Below are 15575 nucleotides of genomic sequence, written 5' to 3' on the forward strand. Positions count from 1 at the left end.
AACTAATACGCTATCAAAGTTTTATATATTTATATTTCTCATTCAACCACAGTTAAATTCACTCTATCTAGGAGGCACAATTTAAATGGACAGTATTATTTATAATAACACGCTGGAATGAAAACAAGCAAAAATGAAATAAAAGTAATGACTTTCTATTTCTTGCCTTTTTTAAAAATGTAAGGAGTAGAAAGTACAGATAATTGTGTGAAAATGTAAGAAGTAAAAAGCAGGCTGAAAATGAATCACTCAAGTAAAGTACAGATACCCAAAAATTCTACTTAAGTACAGTAACAAAGTATTTGTACTTAGMTACTTTACAARTCTGCTGTGGACCTTCCTTGRTAGGATGATGATGATGTTGTCCTTGCTGAAGGTGGTGAGAGTGTCCCTCTCTTCTCTGCCAGTGTTTGAAGGTGGAGGTTTGGCATTGCTGAGGCAGGCTGAAACTTTGTTCCTAAGTTGTTCTGCTTCAAATTCTGGGATTTAGCTGTTGTGAACGTCTGATTCAGTTGCTGTGATGATCTCCACCAGAGGAATTCTTCTTGGTGCAGCCGCAAAATTCAAAGCCCTGGCAAGGAATTCAGTCTCCAGCTGGATGAGCTGTCTGTCAGATAAAATATAAAGTATTCTACTCTTCCTTCATCAAGCAAGTATGACTTTAAGATTTTAAGCAAAACTCTAAATGTTTGAGTCATTGGCTTTAAGGTATTTATTGCAAACTCTATAATAAACCATAAAAAAGATTAACCTGAACTATGTGAAATGGTTGGAAAGAATTTATTCCAGTAGTTTTCCAAATACACTGATTGGCAATTCTGAAATGTGGGCACTCAGTGGAAACAAGGCACTGAATGAAGTCAAAACACAAGAAGCTTAATCAACCTAAATTAATCTAGTAGTAGTTTGTTGATAAACAAATATAGTGGAATCAGACAAATGTATAATCTTAGAGGAGACATTGTTTTTTACTTCATTGTAAAACCAATTTTTAATAAAACTTTATTGGAGAAATTTGATGTTTTTTTCAGGTGCCTTTTCCTGTTGTATTTATTTGTTTTCTCTCTGTTTGCYCAATGCTTAAGAAAYAAAGGAGCCAGACCACAGCAGAAAWTTTTACTATAAATTTATAACATGTTGTACGTAGGAGGCAAAAATAGTACAAACTGAGAAATGTGGAAATTTAGTTCGGAGAAGTAAGAAATTTTTCAAAGTAATGTGTGACGATCCCTGGAAAGATAATGCCACTGATGAAATGAAAACACACAGCTGTACTTCAGTACACAAAGTCAAAACATGCACACACACACACACACACACACCAGACAGGAAGACAATTTCAGACTGTGGTGTGTATTAACTTTAATGTCTTTTCTCTGTCTTCCTCCTTATCCTTTCCTCATCTTTCTTATCCCCTTTTATTCCTTCCCCCTCCCTGGGCTTCCACGGACTCAGAGAAAGGTAACTGCTCYTTGTGGCGTGCTCTGAATGTGATCCCACTCCTCCCTTTGTTTCCATTATCTGTACATCAGAACCGTCTCGCTTCTTTCTGAAGCCACATCTGTCGCTCCGGCCATCGAATCGTCGGCTTTGCTTTGTGTCACCGGTGGACTCTCCAGGAGCTACTGTAGGTCTAAATCACTGAAGTCAAATTATCATCGAGGRCAGCGTGGCCACGGGCTGTTTCCCATTAAGAGCTGTGTGTTGTTTTGTGGAATTGTGATCCCTCAGAGAAAGGGTACAGAAGTCATAAAAGAATCATTTGTGGCACCCGAGGCAAGGACATTCATGCTGCCTTGGCAATGCACCGCTCAGATGTCCCTGAGCAAAGTGGACACACACACACACACACACACACACACCGAGTTGAACATCTTCTATCACACTTTCCTTTCTGGATACAGGCAGAGAGCATTATCGACCCAAAGTGTGTGAGCACACAATTAAGCAGCGGAGACAGCCCGGGTAATGGACTCATAAACACAAAGAGCCTCCTGTGATAAATGCCAGATGTGTGTCTGCCATATTTCTATTTTTGCCTAGTTTTTTTTTTTTTTTTTTACTAGGTAGTGTGTGATGCARGCATCTGGAGACATCTAGTTGTCTTCTCATCATGTCCTTCCTCTGATTACTCATTGTCATTTCTGCTCCGGCTGCAAGCACATCCACTCTTTGTCTCACCTGTTAACGAGAAGGAAATATGTGCATTTCTCATCTTTGGTGTGTGTGTGTGTGTGTGTGTGTGTGTGTGTGTGCTACCTCCCAGGTGTTGCTGGTTTTCATCTGCCTCCCACACGCTGCATAAAGTTGTTGTTTTTTTCCTCAGTGGAGCTGCCTCCCTCAAGTCTCATCCTCACTTTTTGTGTTTTTCTGTGTCATGTGGCACCGCTGTGATGCTTTTGTTGTGTAGATATGCRTCAACATTAATGTATATTTTTGTGTGTTGTCGTTGTTAAAGATAAAAAATGAAATCATTTGTTCAGGAACAACCAGACAGACAGACTTTTATTGTGGCGAGATGGCACATCAAAAGAGATTTAAGTCAAATGTTTCATTAATAGGTTAATTGCAGCGGCTGAAGGCAGCCTTGATAAAATGGCTTAAAAAAATAAAGTATTTCAACATGAAGGAGGAAGCTCATTACAGCACAGCTCAACAAACAGATGTCTCAAGAGGAAGTAAATAATAAGCATTGTTTTATGGTCGTTTGTGACTTTTATTTTTCTCCTCACAATTTGTTTGTTTTCTCCTCTCACCCATTTTTGACTGTTGTCAGACAGATGAGAAATCAAACAAGTGAAAGAGGAATGAATGTAGAGTTCCTGATGTAAAACAGATCGCTGATCCAAGGATGAAGTCTTTTCTTGTTTGCAATCAGCCGCCTACTTGCTCTGTCAACACGGAGGTACTGTGGGTGACAAAGTGGGAAAAGTACAAAAGTAAGCATATCTAAAATGGCTAAAGAAAACAGGTCACACTAATATTTTGTTGGACCACCTTTAGCTTTCATTATGGCACACAGTTACTGTGGCATTGTTTCAATAAGCTTCTGCAGTGTCACAAGATTTGTTTCCATCCAATTTTCCTTATTTTTTTCACCAAGATCTTATAGTGATGATGGTAGAATCTGACTGCTGTGCATCACTTCACCTGCCTCTTCTTACCCTGATGCACCATCACTGTGGAACAGGGTCAATCTGGACTCAGACCACATGAACTTCCATTGTTCCAGAGACCAATCTTTATGATCCCTACCAAACTGAAGCCTTTTTTCTAGTTAGCCTGATTAGTGGTTTTCTTAAGGCTACACAGCTGTTCAGTCCCAATCCCTTTAGTTCCCTTCACAATGAATGAATGAATGAATTTATTTGATCAGGACAGTCTGCAATTAAAACATAATGTGATTTGATGCCTAAGGCTAATTTACATCTCTAGTCCCTTCAAACAGTAGTGTGCACATCATTTTCACTATTAAGCATAACCCGGAGTTCTACTGTTGTTTTTCTTCGATTTGATTTCACCAAACGTTTAAGTTATTACCGATCATTCAGGATTTTTTCTGGCCTTATTTCTTCCTCGAAGACAATGGGTCCCCARTATCCTTCCAGTTTTAAATGATGTGTTGGACAGTCCTTAACCCCATTGTAGTAGTTTCTGCAAGATGTTTCCTGTGCTTGATGCATGCCAATGATTTGACACTTCTCAAACAGACATGACATCTTTTCCACAACCACAGGWTGTYTCTTTCYACATGYCTGTTTAAGAAARGAGAAGCAAATCATTGCACCAGTTGGGGTTAAATAACGTGTTTCCAGCTGAAAGATAATCGCCCATGCAGCAATTATCCATTAGMWGGCTTGTACCTATTTGCTTCGTTAAATCCAGGTAGCAACTRTTTTTTTGGCCAGGCAGTGTATATGACAGTACAAACACAAGGAAGACAKATAATTAATTTTATTTTTGTTTGTCTTTAGGCAACAATATTTAACTTGTAGACAAGGATAGTTTAGTTGAAAAYGTTATTAAAAGGCAAAAGTGGACAAAAATGTGTTGCCAATGTGTCTGTCTGTCATCAAAACATCTTATGAACCGCTGAACAAATTTGAATGAAACTGTCAAAAACTTGAACATCTACAACCTGATGGCTGCCAAATTCAACTGAGTTTAGAAAAAAAACTGGTTTAAAATAGACATGTCATGCTTTTATATCCATCTTTTTTACATTTAAATTATTTATTTGGGGTCTATATAAAGTGGAACTGCAATGCTTTGGTCTGAATTCCTCCTTATTGTAACTCCACAAGCCCAACTTTCACCCCTTTTCTGAGGTGTGTCTCAGATCAACTTATTTTGACGCTGTCTCTTTAAATCCAAATGAGGCTCTTAACACCCTGAACGAAGACAAAAAATAACATTTTAACAATTACCTATTAATGAAACATTTTACTTGAAGCCTTTTTGATCTGCTGTCTCACCACTGAACAAATAACTATCAGCTGTAACTGAGAGAGAGACACCGACTGACTGACCGATAATGTATATGTAATGATCTGATTAAAACTAAATATTACACAAAGAGCAGAATTTCCTCAAAATGGAATGCAGCCCTCATTAATACACCTCAGGTCACATTATCTGTTGTGAAATATGCTGACATGGAAAACTACACCTTTCTGTCTGTTCTGTTKAATTCTCAAAGGTGCACACTCAGCATGTTTCCCTTAAATGTTCAGTTTTTTTCCCTTTAATCATATTTTAGAAATTTGTCCTTTTTTGTAAATTCATGAATGTTAGAAGGCAGCTGGACAYTGTGGAAAAGCCTGTAAATAATTACTTACAGACATTTAATCAAAGTTTAAAAACTGCTTATTATCGTGGTGCCCTTCAGATTCCAGAGCAGAGATTCTTAACTTTGTGGAGCCTTTATCAAAGAACTGTGTGGTTCCCATGCTGTCAAGATCCACTGAAGGAAAAAAAAATATTGATTTACTGTCTCACGTGCATGAAAAATTCACCTCGGATCCTTCCTGTGTCTTCTGTTCATTAATCAGGGATTTCGCCTATGTGGCCAGAGACAAAAACACGCGGGTGCTGAAGTGCCACGTGTTTCGATGTGATACTCCTGCTGCAGCCATCGCCACAAGTCTCCACGAAATCTGTTCCAAGGTGAGCATCTCTGCCATTGTCTCCTAAAGGAATCGCATTGTCCTATGAGACAAACCAGCTTTGTTTCATACAGTTAAGCAGAACAGCTGCTCAGAMCATACGCCATGCATGTTGCAGAAAATCAACAAGACTGGAAACACAGCAGACAGTATTTTACCTGGGCTGCTTTTAACTTCAGATAAAAGATAATAACGTAAATCACCGAACTCACCTGCTGTTTCGGTTCTGACACAGTGGCGTGTGTGATGCAGAACTGCGTTCAGTCCAACCAGTTTAACTGGCAGCATGARCAGTTAGTGGATAGCACTGTTCAGATTGGGCCTGGAGTCTTTCTATGTTGAGTTTGAATCTCCTGTTTMTGTGGGTTTTCTACGGGGTCTCTGGTTTTCTTCCACTGTTCAAAACGTGCATCTTAGGTCTAAGTCTGCCTTGGGAAAGAGATCCATTATCTCAGTGGGATTTGCATGGTTAAATAAAGATTAATGAATAAAAATAATTAAACAATTAGACATTTTAAACTCCAAACCTTCAGCTAGGAACACCGAGCTCACCCACTGAGGAAACTCTAAAGAGAAGAACCAACCGACACGCTACATGAGCTACAGATGGAAAAAAGCTCAGAATCACAGAGCAAACAAAACTTGGAGAGCAGCATGAACAAAAAGCTTTCTTTACTGCAACGAAGAGCTGCTGAGGCGTCGAGCACAGGATGGCCTTGATTTTTATGAGTTTTATGTACTTAAATGATTTCATCTGCAAGCTTGTGTTACAAACAAGAAAAACTACAACAAGCATTGAGACAGCATTGGCCTAACCTTAATCTTAAATGACTCGGATCTGTGTCTGGGACAAACATTCTTGATTGGAACATCTTTAGTTCTTCTAAAACCTACCCAGCCTTTGTCTCTGCCCTGCTYTCAACAGTTCATAATGAAAAACTATCAGATTTGCTTTTACGAATTTGCAGCTTTTTATATAAGATTCCTTCAGATTTGCTTCCACTGATGAAGGATTTTATCACAAACCTAACGGAGCACTGTTGCCTCGCAACAAGTTCCTGAGTTCAACTCCTGGCTGGGACTTTTTTTGCAAGAGATTTGCACGTCCTCCCTGTGCACGTGTGGGTTTTCTCCAGCCACCCCAGTTTCCTCCCACAGCCTGTAGTCCTGGTGAGCTAGTGTCTCTCCAGAGATCAATAAGCGAGAGGCAGAGGTAGAACCGGGACAAGTCACCGGTCCATCGCAGGGCCACACAGACAAACAACCAATCACACTCACGTCTAGGGTCAATTTYGAGCCAGTAAATCTGACATGCATGCTTTTGGACTGTGGGAGGAAACCTGAGTACCCAGAGAAAACCCACACGTGCCTAGAGAAATGGACCCATAWGGGAATTGAACTCAGGACTTAGCATCTGTAAGGCGTCCGACCGAGCAACCAGAGTCTGGTGAAATACTTCAGCTCAGGCAAAGAAAATTTATCAATGCGTATATCTTTTTCTGTGAACGTTTATAGCGTTTTTAAAGAGTCCTTACCTCAATCTGAGGACGATCCTTTAACCTCTTGAGCCCCATGCTCATGCAAAACAGCTTTTTTCTATTTTCTATTTCTTTTAACTTCAGATCTGTTAGTTGAACCTGGACTTGTTTGGTATCAAAAGAAATCTAAGAATCTTGGCTAAAGGCTCATGGAAACTATTTTTACATTCACCAAACCCAGTTCAAACGTCAAGCAGTTGACTCAGAAAGTAAACAAACTGTACAAAATGGCGTCATTGCAAATCTGTAAATATATTACTGCAAATCTGTAAAAGTAAATTTTTGACATTTTTTAAAGCAAGTCAAGGTAGATACCTAAATATGTTGTAAAGTGTGTTGAAAGTTTTTTTCCTCTTGATTTTGAGTGAATATGATCCAACTGAAGTCAAATATAATTATTTTATATAATATATGGTGACAAATAAATGTTTGGATATTTTTCAAAAGAACAAACATTCAATAACAAGTCTTTTCAGTCAGGTAAGGAAAATAAATAACTTTTGGAAGTAAAAACAAGATTTCTTAACATTTATTAATGATACCATCATGGTCTGTCCTATACAGAATGACAAAATGCAAAATTATTTCTTTACAAAAACCTCTGAAATTTTGCTCCAGTTCATTTCAGCAGCATCAATCTTTGCACAGGCAAAGTCCACAAGTGGATTTATGGTTTCCAAGAGTTTTTAGCCTGATTCATTATGGTTTTAAACAGGCTTTATACTGTCTAATGAAAAAAATCTCCCAAGTGTTAGCTTTATTTTGATACTAAGATTATTTAAGTAGAGTTTTTAAATGCTGAGATACACTTAKTTACATTTTGGCATGGTATTTTGAGAAAATACTTCAAGAAAACCCCTTGGGGCTTAAAAAGTTGAACTAAATATTTGGGTTCTTCCTAGGTTTCATTGTGAAACGAGTCTGTTCTGACTTATAAGAGTTTTAGGAGTTTAAGGACTAGCATGTGGTCCATCATTTCTAGGTTCTGACCATTACTACTTTAAGAAATTCTCAAAGGAAGATGCAGGAGTATATGTTTGTATTTTTCAATTTGTGATGGCTCTGAAAGGTGAATTCCTTGCATTTTTCTGACYTATGAAGGTGATGTTTGATGGAGGWGATAAATAACTCGATTCAGATTGGCACACATTAATAACCTTCTGCACACAAAGAGACACGAGCCCATCCTCAGTCAGGTCAGCAGTGACCTTGTGAAGGATGACAACATAGAGAGAGATTCTCCCTGAGAGGCTTAATGACCCATTTACAGAAAAAAAAAATATTTTAATTTCTTTGCATCTCTAACCCCAAAACTGAAGGAAGAGAATATCTGCATCAGTATGAGTGTCCATGACTCCTCCTCTCACCCTCACTCTCCCTATTTTAAAAAGCAGATTGGTAGATCTCGCTTTACTGCAGGGGACAAACTTAGTGACCCGAGTTCTGCAGCTGTGCGGCACATTGAATGGTCCCTTTTTTCCCCGTGTGAAGGAATTCATSCTTTTTCTTCATGTTCCCCTGTTAGTAGAGTCGCAGACTCACTGTAGACGTTGATTAATGATGCTTATAATTAACTATCTGTAGAGGGTGCGTTGGTTCAGTGCAGGGGCCGTGCAGATAATTCAACTCTCGTTAAAGATCGTGTTCGCTCCAGCACAAGAGCTGAGGGCGGAAAAAGACGATACTTGTTTGATTTGTAGGATACGATTTTTTTTTTAAGTTCTCATAAAAATCCAAACTACAGAACCGTATCATTTGTCTTGGTGACACTTTTTTATTTATTTCAACATAGACTTTATAATTCACAGTTCTATAGCTGAAAGTTGGCCACAAAATTACTATTTAGCTTATAGAACAGTTGCTTAATTAATCATGTTAGGCTGTTTGAAAGTGCACTTTTTCGTGAAGTTTATATGTGTGTGTTTTAACAATTACGGGGTATACAGACCAAAATCTGAATTTTTACATGATTTTTTCAAAGGTATTCATTAACGTCAGCTGAACATACAACACTGCTAATTTAATGTTGTGAACTCTTGATGTTATTTCTGTGCTTCAAATTAAGTGTTTGCTAAAATAATCCGACTTGAGCTCTGTTCAGATGTTTTCTTTTTTGTCTTCATTTTTATTTGTGATATCCTCCTCTTCAGGTTTTAGTTCAAAGTTTTGTTTTTTCTTAATCCACATATTTTCTTTTTTAATTTTCCTACTCACCTCCTGTTTTTTTTTCTTTTCTCTTCTTCTGCAAAACTCTTTCCTTTCAGATTATGGCTGAAAGAAAAAGTGCTAAGGCTGCAGCTGGCAGCTCCTCCCAGAACGGCTCTGATGTACCCCTACAAGGTACACACACACACACACACACACAGCCATGTTTAATTCATTTCATTTTAAATATTGCTCTTATTTGACTGTTTTAACAATTAACCTATAAACAATCACCCTAAAAATGTCATGATTTATATGATGAGTACTTGCTTATTTATCCTTAAAAAGGCAGAAGGTCTCATTGGTTTAAACTGATTTATGTCCTGACAACATGAGCAACACGACATAATACACAAATGTACTCATTTTCTTTCTGCTTTGTTCTTTTTATTTCCCATGTGGATGAAAAGGATTTTCCAAACCATGTGCTACTTTCATGTTGTAGTCTCTTGTCTACTAATATACAATCCCTCCACATCTGAAACCACTTGTGTGTGTTTTTACACAAATCTGATGCTTCAGGAGCTGCTGTGAACAGTTGTACAGAGACGATCGTCATTTTGCACACATAACTCTGACTTCAGRGAAATATGTCCACCCTCAACAATCGTAACGTTTTGCCCATTGATTAACTTTTTTAAATTTTCTCMGCTTGTTTGTCTGTTACGCGAGTAATTACTGGGAACAATTCCTCGTCAACGATAACTTAAGCTGGGGTACATGTCCGCTGAGTGGAAGCATCACAAGGCTTGGGAATAAAAAAGAACCATATAAGCTCCTCACTTCCACAAACAGTCGACTTCATTAAATCCAAATTAGAGTTTGAGGCGATGCATGATTCTGCACAGCTTCCATCCCAACCCAAAGATCAAATAATGCACTGGTGAAGGATTGTGTGCGTCTTCTGCAGCTGCAGCAGGCTTGAACTCATATACTTTGTCTTTTTTTTAAGTCATTGATATTCAGAGGCGTTGCAATGGATACGCCAGTCTATTACCTCTAATGGTGGGCTCACGCTGGCGTTACGGTGGATGGAAACAGTTCCTTTCACTGACTGAATTACAGTAGATATAGAACTATAGTCTTACGTTGGGACACAGTTGAAGAGCCTCGGCTGAAATGGTTCGAGATGAGCACCAGCTTCTTATARTGTCGCTCTGTTTTCATCAGATTGGGATGGTCCAAGCTCTGATTTAAAATTCTATTGAGCCACATAAAAATTTTTACATTTTATATCTCAATTGTACAGTTAAGGGAATTTAGACTGTTTTTCATCAGGGATGGGCAACTTAAATGATGGAAGAGGCCACATTTTTTATAACCCTACCAGAGGGCCACACAGTGCTGTACGTAAATGTAARAAAACTGACGAAACACACTGTCAAATACCCCTCAGATCACCTGAAACGACTTGATTTTTTTTTTTACGCCCAGTTTTCGGTCCTCCATTCTTAGCTACATCTAAACGTCTCTTCCTCACTGGAAAATGTGTGCACAAGGTGGCGTTTGCYTTGGAGGRGCCATCTAGTGGCAAACTMTCTCATTACAACCAATTCTATGCCACTGAGACACTTTWATCCATTTTAATAATTTTCAAAACTTAATCTAAGAGCTGCTTTAATGCTCTTTTTAAGTACAAACATATTTTGTGGTGGGGGGGCTTCAATGAAAGGCCAAACAGAAGTCTCCCGTGGGCCAGATGTGACCCATAGACCACCAGTTGCCCATCCCTGGTTAAAACATGTGAAATATTACTCCACATACTTTGCAGTATTCTGGTAATCCAGTTAGAAATCTGATTTTTGCAAAGTGGCAGATTAGTGTCATTGTACAGTATATTTGCCATTTAGGTATAATAAACTGCATGTAATTTAGATTTTTGCTTTTTGTCTCATCAGAAATCATCTCCAGCTTGTCGAGCTAACTGTATTTTGTACCAGTAGTGAGTTTCTGACGGTACAGCTCTTCAGTGATTGAGATCCAGGGGACCTCTTTGATCTCTCATTGTGCACTGTGGTCCTCTCCGCCTGAAGGCCGAGACATAAACAGACACAGCGGGGTTTCCACACACTGACAGCTCTCTGAAATCCAACATGCCTTTGTGTGTTTTCCATGCTCCAGTCACATCAGCAGCACAAATACATTTAAATYTTCACCACAGTTTGTTTATTTCTCCGCTTTAAGCCAATTATCTTCTGTGTACTCCTGTTTTGAAACTTGCTGTCAGATCTTGTCCTCTAATAAAATTCCCCATGGATGARTTGAGTCTGTGCCTCTTTTTTCCTCTCTCTCTCTCTCCGTAGAGTTTCCCATGCCAAAGACTGAGCTGGTGCAGAAGTTTCACGTSCTGTATCTGGGTGTGACGTCTGTGTCTCGGCCAATAGGTACAATTGGACCCATGCTGTGATTCTTTAATGTAGCAGTTTTCTTTGTCCACTTTTAAAACTTCCCAGCATCCTCTGTGTTTTGTCCCCAGGTATGGACATTATAAACGGGGCCATAGACAACCTCGTGTCATCCACAGGAAAAGAAGACTGGATTCCTGTCATATTGAGTATTGCAGACACAACCGTGGCTGTCATAAAAGAAAAGGCAAGAAATTCAGTTGTTGTCCTGGGAGTAACGAAAATAACAAAAATTTGAATTTGCCTACTAATTGAAGAAAAAGTGTGTGTAGAGCATTAAAGGGGACATATCATGCAAAATCCAATTCTGTAGCCATTATTTCCGTTTTTATGTATGTACTTGGGAGTCTGTAGGAGAACAAAAATMTGCCATTTTTGGTGCTACGTAGATATCTTTATATACTGTTTGGGACGTATTTTTAAACCCGTTCAGTTTTTTCTATTTTCTATGATGTTTTCTGAACTATTATGTCAAATTATTTGTGACAGAACAGATATTTAAGGTCTGGACTTACCAACTATAATTTGGTCATCTTCATTCTCCTCTCACTCTGGGTCAGACTCTGGCTCCAACATGTAAGGCTGGATGGTCCTCCATTGTTGACATCTTTTAATTAATTTGTAAATAAAACGTTTCTGCACTGCTATACAGTCGCAAACCCCTCCATCAGTGCATTGCTCTGGGAGATGGAGGTGGGCGGGGTGTGAAGCYGCTCKTTTGGGTTTAAAGAAACAGCTTTAAAATGAGTTGATCTGAGATGTTTCTAGAAAAGGGGTGAAAGAGGGGCTTGTGGAGTTACAATAAGGAGGAATTCAGACCAAAGTATTGCAGTTTACGTAGACCTCAACTGAGTGATTAAAATGTGGGGAAAATAAAGGATTTAAAAACAAATGTCTCCTTTAATTTTTTTAGTTGTGGAGGTACTGGTACTGCTGTCTTTTATAGTTTTTTTTCTTGGACTTTATTGTTGATCTGCTTCTCTTGTCTTTGTTTTGTGGACTTTGAGTCTGTAACAAAGTTTTGAATTTATTTCTTAACCCGATGGCTGTGCAGGAGGAAGAGGAGGAGGTGCTGGTGGAGTGCCGGGTTCGTTTCCTGTCCTTCATGGGCGTGGGACGGGATGTGCATTCGTTTGCCTTCATTATGGACACKGGGAACCAGCATTTCCAGTGTCATGTCTTCTGGTGTGATCCTAATGCAGGCAACGTGTCTGAAGCGGTGCAGGCAGCTTGTGTGGTACGTTGTGTATTTAATGTTTTATACTAGTATCCCAAAAGGAAATTAGCTGTAGTTTCTTCTAATTTCCCTTCCTTTTTCCTGTCCTGTCTTTCCGCAGCTCCGGTACCAGAAGTGTCTGGTAGCACGGCCACCCTCTCAGCGTGCCGGTTCGTCCTCCTCCCCCTCCTCGGACTCAGTGACCCGCCGGGTGACCACCAGCGTAAAACGCAGCGTCCAGTCTCTCATAGACACTCTGAAACCCAAGAAACAGCCYTCGGAACTCCCCCAGCAATGACCGTCACCACTGGCAACTGCACCCCACCTCAGCCTGGATGCCACTCACACCGTCACCCCCACAGAACACTGAATCAGTACCAGCCATGTAATCAACGATGTACATAAAATAAACCAAACATCACCGCAAATAAAAAGGGAAGACAACYTTTAAAAAAGGAAAACTTACTAGTTTTGTGTGGGGGGAAAAAAAAGGAAAAGTTTGCATCACTGGTAGAACTTTGACCTGATGGCTGCTTTGTCCAAGTCAAAACCAACTCGTTTATGGATTTCGATGATAAATGGATTACTTGATCACTCTGCAGACAGGATTATCCAGAAGAAAAACATCAAATTTCTTCTCCTAAAAAGGCAATGGAGCATCATCTTGGGTTGTTTATTTATTTTTTTGTGTGTTCTTTCCAACTTTGCCCGTCCTTCTGAACTCCTGGACTGGATGAATTACAGTAGCCTTCCAGGACAAAAAAAAAGACATTTTCTTCTTGTGTTCATGAAAAATTTACAAGCCAGTGACAAATATCATCCGAGCCCGAGCACACAAGACTTGTGGTCCGCCTGCAGCTGCTCAACAAATGGCATCAGATGTTTAAAGGGAAAAAAGAAGACAAAAAAGRCTTCTTTGAAGTGATTGTAATGATGTGTGTGCATACGGTTGTGTGCAAAAAGGAATGAAAAAAATAGCACAAACTTTGTAGATAGAAGAAACGGAAGAGATCAGAGGTTCGGTACTAAAAAAAAAAGGACAAAAAGTTGCTTTTGCATGATTTCTTGTTGGGATGGAGGAGATATGATTATTGATAAGTTGTGTCTTGATGAGAAAATTGGTAAACAGAAAAAAAAAATACAGTAGATGCATTTCACAATGATGCATCTTCACTTGTCCATGACTGAATTTACACTGGCACAAGATTATCCCGTTCTCAAATGGCTAACTAGAAAATACTGCCCCCCAGTTTTAAAAATGGTTTTTAAAATCAATTAGGGATTATCTGATCAGCAAAAATGTGTTTTTAATAGATTCTGAGGCTTAAGATTGTATCTTATTTTATAATATAGAAAAAAAAGTCTAACTTTAAAAGCATAAGAATGTTGAAACGCTTCTGTTTAAACTTGACAAATCCCTCAGGAATTTTTATGCAGATACCCAAGATTGCAAGAAAATCCAAGTCTCTGGTAGATGTGAAGCGCTTGTGGCACAACAAGAGCTGAGGGTAAAAAAAATAACACAACAGCTCACAAAAGTATTCGTCATTCTTGTGTGGCACAAAAAAAAGATCTAATACGCACCATTCGCAGAGGATTACAGGTATTTTCTCATCCTCACAAAATCCATCCAGTGTACTCGCACTCACTTTCAAAATACACATACAAACCCACACATACACGGATAGCAGTAAGAAAAAAAAAACAGAGCGACAACAAAAGTTCTGTCAAAAGTTTTTATGACGCCCTCATGGCTGGGGGCCAACACCTGCACTCAGCGTGAACCCAGTGAACGCAGTTTAATCAAAGGGGGGAAAAAATAACAGAACATGAAGAAACGTTTCATTTCTGTTCGTCACTCATCTCTTCACTATGTAAATGTAATCTGTTGTGACAATAAATGCATTAAGAAAATGACCACGCAGAAGCCTCTTCACTGGTGAGAAGAGTCCCAGGTTTTCACAGTGTCTGTAGAGTGACATGACTCTGATCCGACTCCATGAAMATGTGCACTTTGACTTTATTCTGGCAGTTACAATGTTCTTCTTTTTATGGCGAATAAAACAKAAGGTGATGGCAGACGAGACTATTTTATGTGATGTAGCAGTTCAATGACACTTTATATGAACATAGATACAGTTGAATTTATTTAAGTATTTGACATAAATGTAAGTTTTCTGTGGCAGGGTGTGTTTAGATGGTTAAAACAGAGGGAGAGTTTTATCCATAGTCCTTAGAGAGATCGTGGGACACAAACTGAGCTGGTGTCCTTCCACATGTTYAAGCAGGGATTGAACCTTGTTCGACTGTGCTGGTGTGGGCAGGATGAGCACCACGGGCTTCGCGAACTCCTGTTGTGATCTACAGGAATGGGCAATTGGGGCCACGGGGCTGGAAAGAGGACAGGGAGGGTCCAGAGCAGTGGAGGTTAGGTTAAGTTATCTTTAATATCCTCATGGGGKAATTTGTGTCACAGTCAGCAGGAACAAAAACAATCAACCACAAATACAGTAAATAAAACATAAAAACCATCATATAGGTGTGAAAACTACAAACATACAACAATCAACGAGAAGTATTTAAAATGATGATAACAAGCAGGTAAAATGAATTCTTAAATCTGTTGGTTCGACATCTTTTTASAGCAAATCTGCGTCTTMATGGTGAAAGAGAAAACTGTGAAGWGGGGGTGGTTAGGCTCAGCTAGAATTGCCTGAGCTTTCTTCAAGGATCTGTTTCTATGGAGAGCAGTGATGTTATTTAATGGGACATTAGCAATTTTACTGCAAAGACTGACAATGTGGTGTATGCGTTTTTTTTTTGTTTGTTTGTTTTTCTATGTCAATAGCCCATACCAGCAAATAAAAGAAAAAGTAAGAACAGATTCAATAAAACAGCAATAAAACATTCTCATTAAAAACTACTGTCAATGTTAAAACTCCTTAATTTACGATAAAAGTGCATACCTTGATGGGCTTTCTTGCATGGTGGGAGATGAAGGGGTGATTTTAGTAGATTTGCTTTTTTCCGTTTTGGAGGAGGAGGA

General features: G+C 39.0%; 2 protein-coding genes across 5 annotated transcripts in view; one reads left to right on the forward strand and one right to left on the reverse strand.

Moving 5' to 3' along the window:
• Positions 1-14446, forward strand: part of apbb2a (amyloid beta (A4) precursor protein-binding, family B, member 2a) — a 49475-nt gene extending 35029 nt beyond the window's left edge. For 2 of the 4 annotated variants that reach the window (XM_014007823.1, XM_014007834.1), the window contains 7 exons: positions 1456-1461; positions 5052-5166; positions 8968-9043; positions 11212-11292; positions 11385-11500; positions 12368-12550; positions 12651-14446. In XM_014007823.1, coding sequence (XP_013863277.1) covers positions 1456-1461; positions 5052-5166; positions 8968-9043; positions 11212-11292; positions 11385-11500; positions 12368-12550; positions 12651-12827 — 754 coding nt within the window. In that variant the 3' untranslated portion in view covers positions 12828-14446. The remainder of the gene's footprint in view (positions 1-1455; positions 1462-5051; positions 5167-8967; positions 9044-11211; positions 11293-11384; positions 11501-12367; positions 12551-12650) is intronic. The other 2 variants (XM_014007828.1, XM_014007841.1) reach the window with 1 other exon arrangement.
• LOC106517135 (putative methyltransferase NSUN7) overlaps positions 13252-15575 on the reverse strand; it is an 18424-nt gene continuing 16100 nt past the window's right edge. The window contains exon 8 of the mRNA XM_014007852.1: positions 13252-14920. Within this exon, the coding sequence (XP_013863306.1) occupies positions 14891-14920 (30 nt within the window). The 3' untranslated portion in view covers positions 13252-14890. The remainder of the gene's footprint in view (positions 14921-15575) is intronic.

Source organism: Austrofundulus limnaeus, unplaced genomic scaffold, assembly GCF_001266775.1.
Source record: "Austrofundulus limnaeus strain Quisiro unplaced genomic scaffold, Austrofundulus_limnaeus-1.0 Scaffold1, whole genome shotgun sequence".
NCBI lineage: Eukaryota > Metazoa > Chordata > Actinopteri > Cyprinodontiformes > Rivulidae > Austrofundulus > Austrofundulus limnaeus.